The sequence below is a fragment of the Dermacentor albipictus genome, chromosome 4 (genome assembly GCF_038994185.2).
Source record: "Dermacentor albipictus isolate Rhodes 1998 colony chromosome 4, USDA_Dalb.pri_finalv2, whole genome shotgun sequence".
In the NCBI taxonomy this organism is placed as follows: Eukaryota; Metazoa; Arthropoda; class Arachnida; order Ixodida; family Ixodidae; genus Dermacentor; species Dermacentor albipictus.
The window spans coordinates 141,851,433-141,872,089 of record NC_091824.1 but is presented as its reverse complement, the minus strand read 5'-3'; the positions used below and the strand labels follow the sequence as shown (position 1 = coordinate 141,872,089).

At 45.6% G+C, this 20,657-nt stretch overlaps 1 protein-coding gene across 6 annotated transcripts in view; it reads right to left on the bottom strand.

The window, feature by feature from the left end:
• Positions 1-20,038, bottom strand: part of LOC135915436 (uncharacterized) — a 49,966-nt gene extending 29,928 nt beyond the window's left edge. Inside the window, exons 1-7 of one of the 6 annotated variants that reach the window (XM_065448508.1) lie at positions 19,922-20,038; positions 14,612-14,710; positions 13,455-13,510; positions 10,627-10,684; positions 5,630-7,630; positions 3,788-3,871; positions 1,975-2,322 (exon numbers count right to left, since the gene is read on the bottom strand). In XM_065448508.1, the coding sequence (XP_065304580.1) occupies positions 1,975-2,322; positions 3,788-3,871; positions 5,630-7,630; positions 10,627-10,675 (2,482 nt within the window). In that variant the 5' untranslated portion in view covers positions 10,676-10,684; positions 13,455-13,510; positions 14,612-14,710; positions 19,922-20,038. Of the gene's footprint in view, positions 1-1,974; positions 2,323-3,787; positions 3,872-5,629; positions 7,631-10,626; positions 10,685-13,454; positions 13,511-14,611; positions 14,711-14,881; positions 14,914-15,000; positions 15,168-15,228; positions 15,613-15,708; positions 15,840-19,921 lie in introns of those variants that run through there. The other 5 variants (XM_065448506.1, XM_065448507.2, XM_070537689.1 and 2 more) reach the window with 5 other exon arrangements.
• Between the last annotated feature and the right edge of the window lie 619 nt (positions 20,039-20,657).

Genomic DNA, 20,657 nt, shown 5'->3' with positions numbered 1-20,657 from the left:
TTGTTGCCGAAGTGTCGACTAGCGACAGTGATGAGGACGACACGAAATGCGACAGCATGGGCGATTCAGGGGCGACAGTGGCATAAGCTGCGCGTTACGTCAGCTTCATAAATGCAATCGGCGCGACGAGAACAGAGGCGCGATAGCGTAACTTTATTCCAAATGAAAAGTATTCCAAACTCCGGCACCCGGCAATAAAATAACAATGAAAATAACACTTTTGTCGCACGAAGAGAATAAATACTGCATGTTTTTTTTCCCCTTTCATCGCACTCTCTTTGAGTTCCGTTTTCGACAGGTAAGTGGGCGATCTCATGCTATTCGGTTAAACAGTACTACTGTTTAGTACGTACTTTTTCCGAGCTGCGGCCAACTACGGTTTAATGAGGTTTCACTGTATTTCATATCGGCGATGGACCTTTTCCACAATATTTGACGATAACAACGACCTGCGGCTATAGATGTCGATGTAAACAAAGTGCACCACTTTAATAAATCCGACGCAGAAGGCTGCGCTCGAAGACTTTTTGAATGTGCGAAACATCTAAATGATGTGTAAAAAGAATACAATAAGTGATGTTCAAGTGCAGAAATTGGTGACAAATTCCAAGGCAGCCGTGCCGCCAAACGAAACTATGCGTGGCTTTATCGGCCGCACTTTTTGCAGAACAGCGCACTCGGGCCTGTTCACCCAGTAGTTATTGAGTGCTACATGGCTTCAGGAATGACATGCTGTCCCGAAGAAGCCACTAATAATGATTCGTGATGCACGAAATGCTCAACAGACACGCAGTCAACGTGGGCGCAGGTACACAAGTCAACCGGCGAAAGCCCCGGGACCCTTCCAAAACGTTTTCAGCGGCATGCGGCAGCACAGGAAAATGAAAGAGGCAGATTGATGTGATGCACCATGATTATCAAGCAAGGAAATTTAGATGGCCCTTCCAGGTTGGAAGCTGTGTAGACCATGGCAATATTTAAAGTTTCCCCTATAGGCATGGTCCACAAATGCAAGTATGTGCAAGAAAGAAATTGTTTGTTATCTGGAATCCATTTCTTGGCAAGCAGGAACAACAGTCCATCTCCAATGTTGGTCTCCTGTACGCACTCAAGAAAGACTTTGCTCAACGAAAGAACCCTAAGCAGAGTGCTTCATGTCATACGCCTTCTACAATGTTAGCTAGCTGTGCGATCATAATTAAGCTGAGCCAAGCCGAAGTGAAGGCATTCCACAGCTGCATTATCAGCCAACTCCATCCTATGCCTGCAGATTTCGTCAGCCATAGCTTCAGTGCTTACTCGTGTTGCATAAAAGCTGGTGAAGCTATTCCAACGAGTGTTTTAGAGTTGGCTGTCGACTATGTCTTCAATGCTCAAAATGCAATTCAATAGACAAACTCACTGTTTCTTTCCCCGTACATTTCAGCAAATGTACAAAACATTTTGCTGGTGTGAGTACGTGCCTAAAACGTGACATTCAAGGCAATGGGGCAATGTGCTGCTGCAATAGCGGAACTGCGCAATATCGGAGGCCATGCAAAACCTTATGCATAAGCAGGACTCTGTTATAGTGCCAACTAGACACTGCTTAAAGAAATACAGGGTGAATGAGGCATTTAGGAGCACAGCTTTGGGTGGCCACAGAATTAACACTCATTCTATCTTTCTAGGCACTCAACATGATATTGACACCAGCTATACCAGAAAGTTTTTGCAGATCAAAATTAATGCAATTATGACAGGAACCCATCGTTTGAATTATAACAGCCAGTTGAAATTGTAGATTTCATTGTACTTATACAACGTCATGCTTGCCCATCTACATGACGCAAGCTTATGCCTACCAGCACAGGTTCTTGTTATCTTTATCTTTACTGACAATGTTTATGCGAGCAGGTTGTAGACTACAGACTACAAGGTCAAACACTGCCGATGAACACCTCTGCCACATCGCTGGCAGCAACCCCAACTAACCTGCATCACAGTCTTCAATCCTGGTCAGGACCACCATTGGAATGGGACGCGACATCTTGCTCTCGAGAGAGTTCTCAGAGACCCAGATGTCCCATCGACTAGAGTCGTCTGCGGAACACTTGGGAGTCCAGTTGCCTGCTTCCAGCTTGTACAGTGGCGTCATGCAGCAACTTTCGAGTTCTGCTAGACTGGCTGCAGCTATTTCAACAGATGGGCTGCTGCTGTTGCTGCTAGCATCGCTGTTAGCTGCTGCCGTCCTCCAGGAACCTTTTGGCCGGCCCCACAGGCTGCGCCGAAGTTTCTGGCCATTGACTTGACCTTTCCTTGGGATGTAATCATCGTCCATTTCTGTCAGGAGGAAGGACCAAGGGTTACTGAAGTGCACGTTCAATGTTTGCCGTCATGGCAGTTCTTTAGCACCCACAACTACACTCTGCCCAGGGCAATTTCCCAAGCTTGCTAAGGAGATACTGGTCGGCTAATTGGCTGACGAACTGCCGACTAATGCAATGGCCAGCATTGTCCTCAGCAGCCACTAACATGGAAAAGACAGTAGGCACTCCAGATATGGGTGCTGTGTTAAACAAGCTGACACACACATTACATGTGCAACTACGGGGCATTGGGACAGGCCACACCTAACCTTTTGCTGATGAGGAGGTACTATAAGACTCAACTGTGAGACAGATGACACAGATCTTGGATACACAACTTCTCTTGATTGACGAAATGCTTGAAAGTCAGTTTAGCCCAGTGACAATGCATATCTGATTAACCTAACAAGGGCTTTTTGAGAATTTGCTGAGGCTGCTCTTGCATTCAATCAGTTTGCCTCCATCAACCTTCTGACTTCCAAGCTCCTTTTGATTTGTGTTGGTCAGCTGACCAACACCATCCCTCATGCAATGCAAAGTTTGAAATGCATCGATTCTCAAGTGATGGCTAGTAAGTCAACTATCAATAGTCGCCCTCAGTTGTCACTTCATTGGATACGACATCAGCTCTGCACAAAGCTATTAAGGCAGTGCGAGGGCATGCTGAGGCATTAACAAGAACTTTGGAAATTGAATGCTTTAATGCCAAAATTATGATAATTTCTGTACAGCAAACTGACAAAACTGGTTTCTTAGCTTGTCTAGTGCTCTTTCTACTTTGCTTATTGCCACTTATTTATTTGTTCACTGATTTACACATGCTGCAGCTCTGGTAGGCCACAGCAAGGGTGGGATAACAGTACAAAAGAAAAGCGAATGGGTAAATGCAACAAACCACATTCAGACCAGTGCAATGTCTTTTATAATACAAGCACGGAACAAAAGTATGCTAAAAAGCTATGCCAGAAAAGAGCCTCTCACAGCTATCACCATAAAATACGGTCCATGCAACAGTGCACACTTACACAGAAACTGTGTGAAGTCCAGTCACATGTGAATTCTACAAATGCAATATTAAAGTATTACCCTCCTAGGCATTAGACAAGTGTACATTGCAATACAAACTGCACTGGTAGCCACTGCTACTGCTGAGTAAATATGTCAAACATGTTTTTCTTTTCCTTTTTTTTTTAAAGCTGCCCAGTTAAAGACTCAGCAGTGTCTTTACGCATGGTGTGCTGTTGCCACATGAATCGCTAAAATAAAATTTCATGCAAGTCTGAAAACTGCCATTATGTAAAATGGCACCTATTTTGCCACTGTTTTCAGGCGGAGGCATCCCTCTAGGATTTTACATGCACTTATGAAAATGTTTACGTCATGGCTGTTGATTTGAGGTGCCCTTGTGAAAAGACAAGAGGTAATATCTATGTACCTACCATATTTCGAAGTAACTTTCTTCTTCTTCTTCAAGTGCCAAAGAAGGCCCGGAGATGATGGTTGATTCTTTTTGGGAATGAAGTCTGCAGGGGGCAAAAAAGTTGCAGGTATACATAACTGTGCAAACTATTTAGAGAATTCATCAGTTGAAGCAAGCTTGCAAAAGCAGTAACAAAATGTGACAATGTTCAGGCAATTGCACTGAAACAGCATGCAATAAAAATGCACAAGCCCTGTGAGTTGATATTATGAATACTTGTGAATACCTGAGGAATATTACAGAGAAGTATTGAATCAGTTGTCAGGAGGGAAGAACACATGTCCAATCAACAGTTCATTATTCACTGCTCCACCTCCACCAACACGTTGGCTTCCCAGTGCGTCTGCGACTACTAGCGCCATCTCTTGGCCTTCTCTAAAACTGTCTTGAGACCTGTGCTTGCGATCCTCATCACTGCCACTAAGTCCTTAGAGAGTTTAGACCATTACCTACTTGCCTGCACATTCATATTGAAGCATATATATATCATACATTCATATCGGAGCTGGAAACACAGCAGTGGCCTCGTGGTTGAGTGTCCACGTCGGCTGCAGGAGGACATGGGTTCAAAGCCATGCTGCTGCCGTTTACCAACTGAATATTCAAATAAGCCCACACCATGCCAACCCCATGAAACCTGGTGGGCACAGCAAAACCCTGAGAAAGGGTACCTAGGCTGATCCCATGGCAGCAATCTTCCATGTGTTATCCTAAAGCACCTATAAGGAGAGAACACCCTTGGATTGGGAAGCAGCACCCCTTTCCAAGTGCTGAGGTCCCGTAATGGCCGATCACCAAGCAGGGAGCATGCTTGTACCTATTTTACCAGTAGGTATTTGGTGGCAGCTTTAGTCTGCCTCCCACAGTCGCGGTGGATGCTCTGCACAAAGGCTAACAGTGAATGAGCAAGGAGCATCCAGAGACTCCTCCTAGAAATCTCTTTGGAGATGCTTTTGAGAAGATAAGCTAAGCATCAGGCATGGGGGCATCTCTACTAATTAGAAAATCCTGTGGGTTTCCGGTGACACTGAGATTTGAACCCAATACCTCCTGAATACGAGTTGGATGCTAAACCACAAGGTCCCCGCTGTGGTTAAACATTTCTTTTGAAAGCTGAGTAGCTAAACATTAAAAATACCCAGTCACCTACAATATACAATAGTTTATTGATATTGTAGATAGCTGTTAATCATGACCAGTACCACCACTTATAGGACAATGTCCGCAAAACACAAATCTCACTCATTCTTGGTGCTGCAGGGTATGTGAAGATTGTATAGTGTCGGAAGATTCTTTTTCTGGTGTGCAATCCTGCTTCATATGCACATGTTAGCCTATACAGTCAATAGTTGGCACAACCCCATTGCCTTCTTGACACAATTAAGGTACTTGGCTGCATTCAGAATGCGAGCAATAGAGTCACACGGCATTGTAGCTGGTAGCACCCTCTCTTTTACTCTGCAAACTAACCTCTGTAAAAGGTGTACACCCAGCTTAAGTTTCATGAAGCAGCACAATGAACGCTTTCACCAGACGTGTAACACAGCAAGGCCAACCATAGTACTTCAGCCACACCAAAATCTACTAGATCACGGAATCAAGCTAATGTGGGGCCCAAAGGATGGCACCAAACTTGAGAAAGCTAGCCCCTGGAAAAAAAAGCATGGCTAGATCCAGAGACCTACCCCAGCACTTGTAATCATATTATTCACATTACTTAAACTTTACATGTACTAGTGTTCAGGAATTGAACAGACCAGAATGTCTGCACACCAAAGAAACCATGGCTCAGGTGACTCACCCTCATCGTCATACCGTGACATGACCAGAGACGCCCTTGGCCGGTTCTCTCGGCTTCGCAGGTTCCGATAAACCTCACAGGCATACGTCAGCTTGCCCTCCCGTAAGTGGCCCTTCTTGAACAAATACCGGTACATGCCCTGCACACGGTTCAGTGGCACAAAGTGATTCTTGAGGTACTCCGACATCACTTTGTCTTTGAGCACAGCCAGTGCACGGGCCGACTTGCCCTTGCGCATCTTCTTCAGCTGTTCCCCCGAACTTGGCAGTAGATTCAGTGCATTGCAGAAAAGCGTCTTGGACTCCTCTTTTTCCTCCTTTGCAGTGCTACTCTTGCATGGAGACAGTTGCCATGCTGGACTTGAAGCACTGCTGTTGGCTCCCTTCTTGATTATCAAGATGAGAGGGCTCTTGGCTGTGCCTTCCTTGGTGCCCCTTGGACTGCGGCTAGCTCCTGCAGGGGAAGCCTTTCCATCAGCTGTTTCCACTGTTGTTGATGCAGATTTTGTGACATCAGCTGGGAGGCTAGTGGTAAGCTCTTCATATTCAGGAACTATAATGGGATACGCAACGTCTGAACTTTCTGGTGTCATTTGATTAGCCCAGCAAAGATGCTGACCAGGGCTCCCATTCAGGGCCTTCAACTCTACAAATGTCCTTTCCACCTCGGCTTCATCCGCGATATCTATCCACTCTGACAGTCCCTTGTTGGCAATATCATCCATAGACAGGGGCTCCAGTATGCTCAGGCCAAAGTACTTGGCTAGATAGCTTAGGTCGCCTATTAACAAGTCGTCTAAGTTGATAAAGTCCACTTTGAGGCCCGATGGCACTTGGAGGCAACCCGCTTCCAACTGAAGCGGTTCATCTGTCGCAGTAGGAGGCGTTGACAACCTCATCTCAGCTCGTGCGCTCATGGCAGATGAATCCTGCTTAGCGGCTGGAGAAGTTTCTGTGGGTTCTGTGAGGTCCACAATGATCATTTTCGACTTCCTGCCTTCATCTTCTCCTACATGCTGTACAGGTTCAGGAACACTTCGCTGGATTGACACTGGCACGACAAGGTTTGGCTCTAAAAGGGCCCTGTGCTCAGCAGCAGAAGCGACTTCTGTGGTGCTTGACTGTGTCATTTTCTGTGCCACGCTAGCGGCCATATTTTGAAGGGTTGTCTTTGACAGCTGCACATCTTTGGCTAATTCATCAGCAGCGATGGGCTTAACAGACATGGCAGGTCGTACCTGAGGGTGAACTACCGCCATATTCTTCAGACCAGTGATCACATCGTTTGGACTGGCATGAACAGGCGCATCCACATACCTCACTCTCGAGGTTGCATCCTGAACAGAGACCACGGATGAATTCTGATGTGTACGGCTCCCATTGGCCATGAAGGCCAGGCTATGCACGGGCTTGGGCAATATTCTGCGTGGTACCGCAACAGGTGCACTTACGATGGGCGATGATGGTGGTGCTCTCCTCTGCAAGGGGACACTGGCAACACCATGCTCTATGCTACGGGGAGGTGCCCTAGGTGGTTCAGTCTGCACTGTGCTATAAGGTGCTCTGGCTTGTTCTGCATGTACCCTGATGGGCACAGCCACAGGGCTGAGCGAACGCACCGTTACTGTCCCACCCGATGTTTTCAATACGCGCACTCTTTCAGTGGGGGTTAGCTCCACACCATTTGGCTCACTATTTCTCTGAGCTAAGTGCTGGGCAAGTAGGCTCCTCTCAGGGGCTAATGGCTGGCCCTTGCTGGATGCTGCTGATGGTGTTCCTACTGCTGCTGCTGGGCCCATGGCAGATTTGTTCAGCTGACGTCGAAGAAGTGAGTCAAAGTATGGTCGAGTATGTTGTTGCAACAAGTTTCGTGCGCTTGATGTGCCATCTAACGTGACAGTCACGTGACTATTCCGAGTCAACTGAGTTGGAACAGGTGTGCTTGAAAATGAAGTGCCAGAAGGTGGCAGGCGATGCTCAGGGCGACTTGGAACTTGTCTTGCTGCACAACAAGCAAGAAACACAGCAAGGTTAATTGCATGAACAGCCCTTCATGAATGGGTATCATCACACATCAAGTAGAAAGGAGATCGCTGTAATCAACACAGGCCTTAATGACAGGATGATTGACTGACTGATATGTGGGGTCTAACACCCAAAAGTAATGCTGGGGCTATGAGAAACGCTGCAGTGGAGGGCTCCAGATTAATTTTTATTAGCTAAGGTCCTTTAACATGCATTAAATCTAAGTGCACGAGATGTTTGCATTCTGCCTCCATTAATATGCGGCTTCAGCAGCCAGAAATCGAAACCCGCGAACTCGTGCTCAGCTGCCAAATGACATAGCTACTGACAGGACGATTCTATTCAATATTATCAAATAATTTCAATAATAATATTCAATAGTATTATCTATGTAATACAGCAGAATGCACTGCAAAAGACTTTTGGTTACCACAGAAACAAAACTAAACGGAAAGCTGCTGCTTTATGTAATTCCAGATGATATAAAAGAAGAAAATGTTACTCGAGGGCATGTATTCTTGCAATGGCATGAATGATGGCAGCAATTAGTGGTAAAATTAATGATGTGTGCATAGCTAAAGTGCTATGGAATGGCAAAGATGCCAAAATATGCATTCCATTTGTTTTAACTCCTGTGAAATGAAGGAAAAGAAAGAAGCAAGAAAGTTGCAATTGTTTCAGCTGCAATACCTCAATTACTTCAAGTATTTACATGAATGGATCCAACAGTAAAGTAAAAAGAATGCAGAGTAATTAATGCTTAGCAAACAGGATTTGAAAAAAAAAAACTAGCAGAAATAACACGGCATAATATGCTTGAGTGCATCAAATATCAGTGTGGTATGCTACGATCTTGCACACTTCAGCTTGTTGTCCTTCAATAGTCTCCCTATGTGTTCAGGCAAATGTTAGTGAATTCAACGGGATAACTGCTAAATAGTGATATGGCAGTTATTGCCAGTTGGAACTAAGGCTTTCGATGCTGTTTGCAATGATGAATCATAACTGCAAATTATCGGGAAAAAAATGTTGCCATTACCCAGTGTACAGATCAAAACTGTGTTTTCCTACTTGAAATACTATTCATCACAACCTTCTTTTTAGTCCACTCCAGAAAAAATGCCTCTCATAGACGCCTCTGTGTGTGTCCGTGGACCAAATGCGCACAAGATGTGAAAAATGTGAACAAGATGGCTCAAGGGGGCACTCAAGATAATTATAATTAAACGGTACATTACACTGCTGCGATTCTAAAAAGGTTCATCTGACCATGAGCAGAGGCTTGGCAAGCCAGAAGAGACACAAAATTCATTATGGATGATGGTGATGCCACTTTGATATTCCCGTATTACTACCCTGTGACTACATGGATTTCATTAGTATTCACTCGGTACTGGTCATGCGTCTGTTCTTTAAGTGGCCCCTCATCAGACCCCAGAGCAAATTTTGGTTATACGCTGGAAGTTTTTACATGTCCTCTAGGGAGCATTCTGCTGCAAAAATTTTTCAAATCAGCTCATTAATAGCGGAGATAGAAATATTGCAGGAGGCGAGCTCTACTGCCAAGCAAGACACTCTCTCCACTTACCCCGTCTAGCCTCTGCAAGCAAAATTCCTTTCCTGCGTTCTCCCATACAAAACCTCAAGGATCGCATGACACCTACGTCATGGGCCCGCCTTCATTTTTCTTTTTCTCCTTGTTTTTTTGCGGCATGGCGCACTTCCACTGAGGGCATTGCGCGCGAGCTGTTGTGATCGTCTCGCTTCTCGCAGTGCACCATTTTGTACACTGTGCACCATTTTGTGCACTGTGCACGAGAATACCTGACTAACGCTATAACTCAGTGCTACACGAATGCCGAGGCAGACCCAAGCAGATCACAGAGCATGATCCCGCGCTGGAACATGGTACAAAATAACACATCGTTTCGGTGTCTGCACGTGGGACTGCACAACGTGGGAACAAGCAGACGAAACAGAAGTACATCCCTCTTGCTACGGAAATAAAACAAAAACGTGCAGACATTCACAGTTTGTGTGTTTTATTATTTCTCTAAGCTTTAATTCGTCTATTCAAGCAACATATTACACAAATAACAGATGTTGCCTTGAATAATTCTCGAAGTCAGGTGTCACCACAAGTGACGTTGTAGTGCAAATACATGTACGTAGGTGCACTAGCACATGTATGTCATCCTCCAGCTTGGAGTGTGGCAGCGGCGAGGAGAAGGGACAACTGTGTTCGGTTTGAAATGTCAGGTCTTTCCGCAGCACGTAGCGATGTAATACTTTGCAGACACAATCATTACCGTGCAATGTATGCTCTGCGCTTGTCAGCTCAACATAGCCAGACCTGGTGAGGGGCCCTTTAAGTACGCTTACACTGTATTTGAAGCTATGCTAATATTCAAACTAGCAATTTTTAAGCACATTTTCTGCATAAAAGCCGCTGAAACACACAAAGATATAGTGAAATCTGTACTGATGTCATCAATGCTGTGGTTTGCTCATGGAACTCTAACCATAAATGTCTTCCTTTCATTTAGGAAGTTTGTTGACCTTCTTATATGTAAAGGTTAACAGATCTTTATCTCTTGGGAGAATTCATAGCCATAGAGGGTAGCACAGATGGTCCATCAACATTTTTCAGCAAATGAATGACACGGAGTTTTGAAGAAATAGCTCATCAATTTTAGTAAACAATGTTCCTCTTTAGTGTCCCGTTACACTGTGAAAGGAGCTGAGATGTGAATCCTCGTTTCTATGAGGATTGCTCCAGTGTGACAAAACCTGTGGACCTGGGACATACAACCATACATACATACAACCAGCCAACATTATCACTTAACGTCATGACCACACAAATCCTTCTGCTAACATGCCTGTGAAGTGCATGTCTCCCAGTGACCATTACAGCACTGAAGTTGTTGACAACAGACCTCTAATGTTTGCAAAGAAAGAAACATAACTCACAGGACACATTGTTGAGGACCGCTTTTGCAAGCATTTCTCGATTATTCATTTTCCTTGCCTGCAAGAGAAAAGCAAAAGCATGAACAAGCGAAAATGCAACATAGAACAGACCAACTATAGACACACAAAAAGAACGCACATGACTTTAAAATTTAAAATTCACATTGTGAGCCTTATGCCCTGAAGCTGCACAGTGGGATATAAAGAACGCTGTAACGGGGAACGCACAAAAAGAACGCACATGACCTGCCTACATTTAATATTAGTAGCATTTTACACCAGTACCTCAGACAAAACCATAAAACTCGGCCGAGATTGTCAGAAGCCATCAGAGGATTGCAAGGCAGCATTACACTGAATCCTGTAAACATTATATGACTTTTCTAGGGACAATCACATCACACGCAGGGAGGAGTTATTCTGCACTGTTGCCTACTTTCAGCACCACTAATGAGATCACAGCAGAAGACTAAAATGGACCCACTGTTGAACACAAACATGCAGGAGTATTCTATTTCTATTTTTAAAAAGCAAATCATAATCAATGTGGTACTGTACGGCCATCGTCAGACCTAACCGAAACATACGAGTGCATGGCTTGTGAAACTACCAGCATCGCAGAGCGCTGGCCACTGGGTCAGAGTCATCATCATGACCATAGGTGCAGCACCTGTAGTCAATGACCACATGTCAGCCTTGAGTGCTGTCTCAGTGGCCAACGCTCTGCCGTACTGGCTGCTCTGCAAGTCACGCGCTTGTGGTATATCTAAACACGGCAGTACAGTGATCTAACAGATAAAGAAAGTAGCTGTGACTAAATTAAATTAAATTCTGAGGTTTGACATGGCGAAACCACGATTTAATTATGAAGTATGCTGTAGTGAGGTACTCCGGATTAATTTTGACCACCTGGGGTGCTTTAACGTGTGCCCAATGGATGGTACACAGGTATTTTTTTTTTTTCATTTCACCCCCATCTAAATGTGAGTGCGGTGGCAAGGTAGGTGTGAATAGAGAGGTCAAATAAGATTCAAAGAATGCATAAGAACCCCCAAAGTTGAACTTCAACAAGAGGCATGCATTTATGATTGCCTGGCTTCAAGAAAGGTAAGGGAAGGAGTAACATATTTTTTCTACTCTGTGCTACTATTCAGCAGTACATCTTAATTAAGCCAATTAAATTATTGTTTCTCACTTGCATGTTTCAGAGGTAGTTGTTAGTTGTTATTTTGTTAGTTCTGTACTGAAGGATAGTTTCTTCATCAAAGTTGGCGTAGTTACATATGAGGGCAAGGAGACTGCATAGAACTCACAACAAAGTTTGAAGCAGTTATGTGCGCAAGCTAAATTGTCGAAGATAATGTGTACTAAGCTTTTGAGCAAAGTAAAAAGTGATTTTTAGCTGCAGGACCGTCAACACTTAGACTTCCCTGCTCACACACTACAATCCTGTCCCTTTGCTTTAGAGTCATTTTGTGTCTTCCAAAATGAACAACCAACTATTTATTGCAAACCAAGATTTTGCTCAATTGAACTTCTAGAAGTTCACAAATACTTCTAATTGCATGCACGGTTCTGTTGATAAAGGCTTTTTGGTACAGTTATAATATTAAGTGGCACAAAAGGGAGAAATTGTCATCCTTCCATGTGTAGCAAGAAGCTACAAAGGAAACCCAAACTGGTTTCTCAGAAAGAAAGCTTTGGAGTTGGAAGAAAAATCTGTTCTGGTCCAGGGATCGAACTTGGCACTAACAATTTTGTGGGGTAGTCACTCGAGCAGCTTAGCTAACCAGAAGGCTAGCAGATTGCAGAGAGAGGGCAAATCAATGACTTGAAGCACGGGGACAGCTAAGCGGCATATCATATAAGAGACGGAACTACCATGTGTTGTATGTATTAGCAAGTATCGATGTAGGCTAGATGGGCCTCTACACAGGCAATGGTGCAACTTCACTTACTTTAAAATTTAAAATTCACATTGTGAGCCTTATGCCCTGAAGCTGCACAGTGGGATATAAAGAACGCTGTAACGGGGAGCTCCAGATCGATTTTAACTACCTAAGATTCTTTTAACATGTACACAAAGCAGAGTGCATGAGCTTTTTTGCGTTTCGCCCCCGGTCAATGTACAACCGCTGGGGCCTGGAATCAAAGAACCGATCTCATGTTCATTAGCAGAACACTCCAGCCACTGAGTCACCATGGCAAGTCACTTACTTTAGACAAGCCCTTATCATCACCAAAACGTTTCTAGCTCATAATGAGGTATGTATGAATGATAGAACAAAAGTGCAGTGAACAAGCAAACATTGCTAGAGCTGCCTTAGATGCAGCTGCTGTGATGCAGGAGTAGACATGCAGATGCACCACCAACACAGGCAGTAAAGCCACAAGCAAAGAGGACAATTACAGTGGCATGTGATCAGCGACCAGGCAGGACAATAAAAATTTTTGTGCCCATTACTACAACAGCTCTAAAATTAACACTGCTGCCAGTGCCCACAGGACAACAACCTCCACATTTTGTGACCTGGACAAACAATGTCTTCCTCCTGATGGCATTGCCACCCTTGTGTAGTGCGTCCCAGTGTTAGATGCCTCGTGTATGTGTTTCAGTTGTCTATGAAAGTGTCTTGTTGCCTGTGCGACTGCCTCATATGCAAAGCTAAAATTGCCATATACTTTTACTGAGCAGCAATGGCCTATACACCGCCAACGGTGCTTCCCTACAGTGCGCCTTTTGCGATGTCCTGCCTTGAGTGCTAGGTTCGCAAGAAAGCAGCCAATCCAGAAAGTGCACATGCTCATGTATTCCCAGTGTGCCTCACCTAAGGATTGCCTCCTTCTGACGAGCGAGACAGCACCTCCCAGTCAAGAATAAGCCCTGAAATGAAAGTAGTCATCATGTGCCAGCAAACTTGTCCTGTGGACTTTAAGAAACTGTGTGAAAGCACCTATACAGAACTGAATTGCTACTGAGAAAGGCACTGCTCGCATTTTTGGTATTGAGAGTTTCAGTATACAAAAGAAGGAAGACTGGAGATACCCACATCAACATTTGATGACAGGTCAAGAACGCAGTGGGACATGGCCCTCCAAGCCATGTACACATGCACCATGGAATTACCTCATCTGGATTTTCCTTTGCCTACCTATTATCAACTTCACCTTTTCTTGCTCAGATGCTGTCATACTGCAAGTCATGGAAGCAAGTAGTTATGATGTTCATGATATATGACATATACACCTGTCTCTAAAAGGATTAGATACGAGTACACTGAATTAGTACGATCATAAATGTTCCATGTTGTACCTTCTGAGCTATAGGCAATGAGGCTCTCTTGAAGTTGGGAGAGGTCAGACAGGCCCCTTTTTAATCAGTTTTCGGTGTACTCTAAATACTGTGCATGCGTTTATACCCTGGACTGTATTTTCCCCATACTTGCTGATCTTGGCTGTTCGTGCCTGGACATGGTGTGTTCTTTGTTGCTGACAACTGTGGCACATAACCTTTGCGCCTATTTGAACTGTAAGTGAACTATTTTCTGAGAGTGTTAAGACACAGAGGTCAATCGCAGCACAATAGTGACAAGTCACTTTATTTCAGTGAAAGGAGTGCCTCCTGCATTCTTGACCTGCCAATGACCACAGTGGCACTACAGCCCTGGATAATTCAACCCTACGATCAGGTTAGGTGGACATAATATTGAATGATATTGACGGAGCTCATCATACATTTTGCAAAATGCAACTTCGCGCATTATCTATTTCTCTACCTGTATGTATCAAAATGCAACTTTCATGACATGAAAACTATGGCCATTTCTGTCAGAGTTTGACGCATGTACGGAAACAGTCAGAAAGCGCAACAAAAAGTCAGACCGTGAACAATGCAGTGGAGGTGTGAAAATACCTGGACATGTCAACAGCAACACTATGAAACACACAGTTTAGCATTAAATTTCGAAGGCATAAGGTGGGTTACCTCAAGCTATCTTCCAAGGATAGCAGATGTCATTGTGTCACCTTCCTGGTCTTTTCATTTTTGCGGCGACAGGTAGCGGCAGCAGGCGGGCACACTCATCTGAAACCATCAGGTGACACGTTACGACGGCTACATACCGCTGACAAGAGCGACGTGCGCATGTGCACATGTTATCATTGCTCAACAAGCCGTTGGACAGCCAGCAACCGAACAAGCAATACTACAGCATGTACTCTGTGTGCAGTCTGCAGTGTTCCCCAGATGTCTTACACTGCGTAAGCGTTCGCAGTGTGTGCACATTTACTAGACATCTGCAGCATACTCTGCACGAACCCTACAGGCGACGAATTATCGCAAAACACTATGAACACGAAATCATCACTGCGTACGAGTTTTGGCACGTTCAGAGCGCGGCAGATCGCCAAGGTCCCGTTTTGCACACCGCACAAGCGCCTAAGTAACCTTCCTAACAAGTTTTACTTTAGAACCACGCATAAGAGCACCGCCGAGTAGCGAAGACTCGTCACACTTCTTCCCGCCGCACTCAGTCACCAAGAGCCTTGCCCGGAAAAACTTGCGATGCGGTTCAAGGCTTCCAAAGAAAGAGTCGCACGTACGGCATCGCTTAGGCAGCATCCATTGTTGTTCCCAATTTCTTCAATGTCCCATCTATTTTCTGAATAAATATTAGGGAGCGACCGCTAAGGCACCAGTTGGTGACTATGAGTAAAATTCTAAGAGGCATACATGGCATCTTCGTCGATTTACATTTTATCATGTTTTTCACAGTGGTCATCTACTTTATTTGTTCTTCTGTGAGCACGCAAATCAATGCAGTGAAAGATATCGCTTCACTTTGGTGACTACCCACGGCTCATTTAGACGCCTGAGGGCTACTTCACGGGCTATCCAATATTGACGGCACTACATCAATATAGGGCAACGACCACCGACACACAAGGAAAGGCCTAATTGGCTGCAGGAAAGCGGTAAATCGACAGACAAACTTGCAGATTCGGCCTCACACTTTTGATGATCTTGCTAGTCACAGGTAATTTCAACTACGACGTAAACAAGAGAATAAGCAGTCAACTTACATGCCAAACAAGGTCACTACCAATCGTAGGCTACCCTGGTCGGTGCCGCTGGTACTCGCCAAATTGCTAGTTTACTTCGCCTGCTGGATAACAGAGGGCGCCACGTGTACCGCTGACTGCGTTCGCTCTTTATGTCTGGTGGGAAAAGCAACCTTTGCGAAATTTTATAATTTCGTAAGCTCAGTTGCATTTCTTGCCGTCTCTGGTTCTGTCTTCGTGTGTCGTGTATTTAAGTCCTAGCGTGTTATGTTTTCATGTTTTTGAAGAATTCACAGCACTTCTCGTTCTTGATTAGAAAAGACATTATCAGCTTTTTTTTTCTAACGAATACTTATTGAGAAACATACATAGGCGGAAAGTTTTCATTTACCCATGGAAGCCGGGGCTTTCCTCCTCCCCTCCCTGGGAGGGTGGAAACCTCCTAGTGTTCACCCGTAATACTAACGAAGTAAGCCATCAAGGCTCTCGCAGAATTTGCAGTTAACGCAGACCTAGAGTCAAGGCTGTGAATGGGCCCGTCAAACCCATGTGTGCAATTGCAACCTACTATCTGCCCTTTTTAAGGGCAGCAGAATTGGACAAGCGGCTGCATTTAGCCTCAACAGATTTATAGTGCTGCAAGTGCACGTGCGGTGACGGTATGCGGTGCTAGTGACCGACTGTGATTGTATGTATATGCTCATTTCTTTCATCTCTACTTTGCTGTCACTTTACCTCCCTCTCTCCCCAGCGTAGGGTAGCAAACCGTCTTCCCATCTGGTTAACCTCTAAGCCTTTTCCCTTCTTTTGTCTCTCTCTCTCTCTACTATGCCCTCGTCATCCTCATTCCCCTAGTTAAGTTTCTTTCTAAATGCCAAGCATTTCTTGGCGAACATTTGCCTCTTTGACAGTATCCATCTAGCCGCCAAAGTCTTGGTGCTCTCATGATCGTTTCGTTAATGTACCGCATGTACCAATATTGGCAAAGTATGACAAGAGTATGTGACGAACATAAATAATCGGTCATGACTTGAATAGCATGACGTGTGGATCATGTAGGTCACGAAAAAGCCATCTACGTCTTGGTGCTCTCATGGTCGTTTCATTAACTTGAGAGGTACCAAAATTGGTATAGTATGACAAGAGGGTATGACGAACATAAATGATGCATTATGACATGAATGCCATGACATGCGTGTCATGTAGGTCATCAAACAGCCGCGTACGTCTTAGTGCGTACCAAAATTCGCATAGTATGACAAGAGCGTATGATGAACAGAAACGGTAGGTTGGGACATGAATGTTATGACATGCGTGCCATATAGGTCATGAAACAGTCGCCTACGTCTTGGAGCTCTCTCATGGTCGTTTCGTTTGCTTGGTAGGCTTCCCCGCACACTGCTTCGCGTAACATCGATTCCCACAGGGCGTGAGATCTGCCGGTTATTTTTTTTTATGCGAAGCATATTACAAGGGCTCAACCCAGCTCCTCAGGCGCGGCGGTGTCGCCTTGAATACCACGTGACACCGTGACGTCACAACAGAGGAGAAGTGGCTTTGGCTCAACACTTGCAAGATGGGCTGGGTGGGAATCGAACCAGGGTCTCCGGAGTGTGAGACGGAGACGCTACCGCTGAGCCACGAGTACGATGCTTCAAAGCGGTACAAAAGCGCTTCTAGTGAATGCGGTGTTGCCTTAGAAACGAGCTGTTTCTAAAAGCTCAGGCGTGCGTCGCTTGCTCAGGCGCACATTTCGTTGCCGCGCCGAACGCTGCGTTGCTCGACGCTCACCGCGTCCAATGCGGGGCGTCCAAGGCGAAGCAGAGTAACGCATGAGTTGTTTCTTCGTCTAGCCGAACCAAATATAGCCAAGCAACAGCAGTTCACCCAGCTAAACAGTCGTTCAACAACTAAAATAAAGGCTAGTATGCTTCGCATCCTGGGCTTAACCTATACCTAAGCCACAGCCATTTTTTTTTATACGTGCAAACAAACTGGCCAGCTCTTCATATCGGCAGTATTTGAGGCCGCGAAGCATTCAACCGACCCTCTGCGCCAGGAAGTTTGTTCTAGAGAAACGAGATGGCGCTTTTGGCGGCGCGGCGCACGTTGCCTCATCGACAGCAATGGCTAAAGCGCACGAATACGAAACCATTACCGCTTCCACTTTGTGCGATCAGCTGTCGGAAATGCAACTGAGTTTTCGCTAACGTATTGTGCTCTAATCATGCCGGATCGGATGGTGTGGATTGAAGACGTGTGCAGTAGTTGGCTGCAAAAGTAGTGACTGGCATATCAAGGAATGGAATGAATCTGTGTAGCCAAGTTGGCGGACCGTTGCTGCAACTGTCTGTACGTGTCACCGGCCCTTCGAGACGTACGGCTTTCTTCGAGGATACAGAAATTTGCTCTTCCACCAGCGTTGTACCGCTAACTTTCACAGAAAGTGTTTCAGCCTCGGAACGTCGGCAAGAGTGAGTACCACCCGTTGAACAATGACAAAGGGAGTAGCGCCGCTTCCTGTCGTACTATACGTTTCGTACACAGTATTTACACACATCTTCCCCAACTGGCACGGAATCCTATGCCCACTTTATCGCCAACGTGTCAATATTTGAATATTACTTTTGGCAGCAGCGGTTGCGGTCGCGAGCAAGTGGATAATCTACTCATCGTTGGCGCTGTCTCTCGCTTTTCGCAGCAGCGGTTGTGGTCGCTAGCAAGGCGCTAATTTACTCCTACTTCTGCCACAGGACAGCACATGCGGAACAATCTACGAACCGAAGCAAGGAAAGGCTATCACCTCTGCACGTGGGGTGCCCAGGTGACTACCTCGTCACGACAGTGACTGGTCTGCTGCGTCTGCCCTCTACCGGCCAAGTTCCAACATATAAGCTGGCATCGTTGGCGCTGTCTCTCGCTTTTCGCAGCAGCGGTTGTGGTCGCTGGCAAGGCGCTAATTTACTCCTACTTTTGCCACAGGACAGCACATGCGGAACAATCTACGAACCGAAGCAAGGAAAGGCTATCACCTCTGCACGTGGGGTGCCCAGGTGACTACCTCGTCACGACAGTGACTGGTCTGCTGCGTCTGCCCTCTACCGGCCAAGTTCCAACATATAAGCTGACATCGTTGGCGCTGTCTCTTTTGCCAGCTGCGGCTGCGGTCGCGAGCAAGTCGCTAATCTACTCTGTGGGAATACGCGACTGTCACGCGTGCCCCGATATGTTGTTTTCCCACATAGCTTCCGTCTCCTGCAATCCGGCTTCGCCGCGTGGCCTGAGTGATGCCTGCGGCAGTCGGTCTGGTTGAAGTGCAGTAAAAGAGATGGCGCCAGTGTTGCGCTGCTAACGCCGCCTACCAGCGAGGTTACTTGGGCGCGGGAAGGAGAAGGCGCTTTCTGTGGCTCTAGATCGGCAAGCAGCGCGGACGTGTCGATTCATGCTTCTCCGAGACCGTCTCGCGAGGGCTCGTTCGAACGCGTCACCGTTCGCGTGACCGTACACGTGAACGACCAGGCGTTGGGATCCAGCATGGGGCGAACATATTCGCTCGCTATCCGGTCGCGGTGAGTCCGACTTCCGCGATTTGTCGCGCGCCCATCGGCATGTTTTGGGGATAGCAACTCGGCTAGCAGGCATTGATCTATGAAAGGTGCAATAAATGCCCTTGTGATTGTTTGCATTACTGTGTTGTCGTTCCTTTGTCCCAAGAACACGGCTGAGAATCCCACAACTCCTACTTCTGCCACTTGTTAGTCTTTGTTTTTTTTTCTTTGCTTTCCAACCATATTTTTCTCTGTGTATACCGCTGCTGCCAAACTGCGTGCTGTTTACACAATGACGATAAATTCTGAGTCGGCAAAAGAAATGGACGCCTTACGTGCTGAGGTTGCTGTGATGCGTGACAGCCTTAAAATGTTCAATGAACTTTTCGAGACGACTGAGAAGCAAAATACCGATCTTGCTGTTGAAAACAGGGCCCTGAAAGATGAAAATAGCCACTTGGCACGCAGGGTTTCTGAACTGGAACAGTACTCCCGACTAAATAACGTAGAAATAAAAGGTGTCCCTGCAACCAAAGGTGAAAGCTGCCTTGCGGTTGTTCAGTCTACCGGTGATGCTATAGGATGCAAAATCACTCCTGAGGATGTCGATACTGCACATCGTGTACCAGCCAAAAAAAGAAACAAATATTATTGCACGCTTTTGCTCCCGCGAAAAAAAAAAATACCTGAGATCGTGGAAAAGGCACTCCAGGCTCGCTTGACCACTGCGACCCTTGGCTCTTCACAAAAGGGTAAGAAGCCCTTATATGTAAACGAACATCTCACGCAAGAAAGAAAGTGGCTGTTCGCACAAGCTCTTGAACTGAAAAAACAAGAGGCTGGAAACCCCTCTGGACAGACCACTGCGTAATCACGGCGCGAAAGACAGATGACCAGCCGTGTCTACCCTATCTCTAGTGCGGGTGATCTGTTTTCACCTATAGCTTACTAGTGTTTGCGGCTGCGTATCTTAAACCTGCGCAATAATGGTTTCTTCTCAGGATCTTAACAAATATTTCAGTGATGAAACTCCCAAGTTATCGCTGATACATTTTAATATTTGTAGTCTACGAAAAACTCTGACAGTCCCATAGCATTTCTTCCTATAGTTAATCACAACTTCTCTTTTATCTGTCTATGTGAGACATCGTTGTCACTGGATGATAGAAATTTATATGCGCTACCAGAGTACAATGCAGAGTACTGCTATCGTGCTACGCCACGTGGCGGCGGATCTGCCATATTTATTAAATCGTCCTTGCCATACAAACGCCACAATGATCTTGCCTTTTATAATTTGCTCTGCGAGTCTATATGGTTAGGATTTCATCGGGGTGTTTTTTCAGTTGATGGCCGGAACACATTGCTAGCGTGCATTTATCGTTCACCATCATCGTCATACTCTGAGTTTTGTCTTTAACA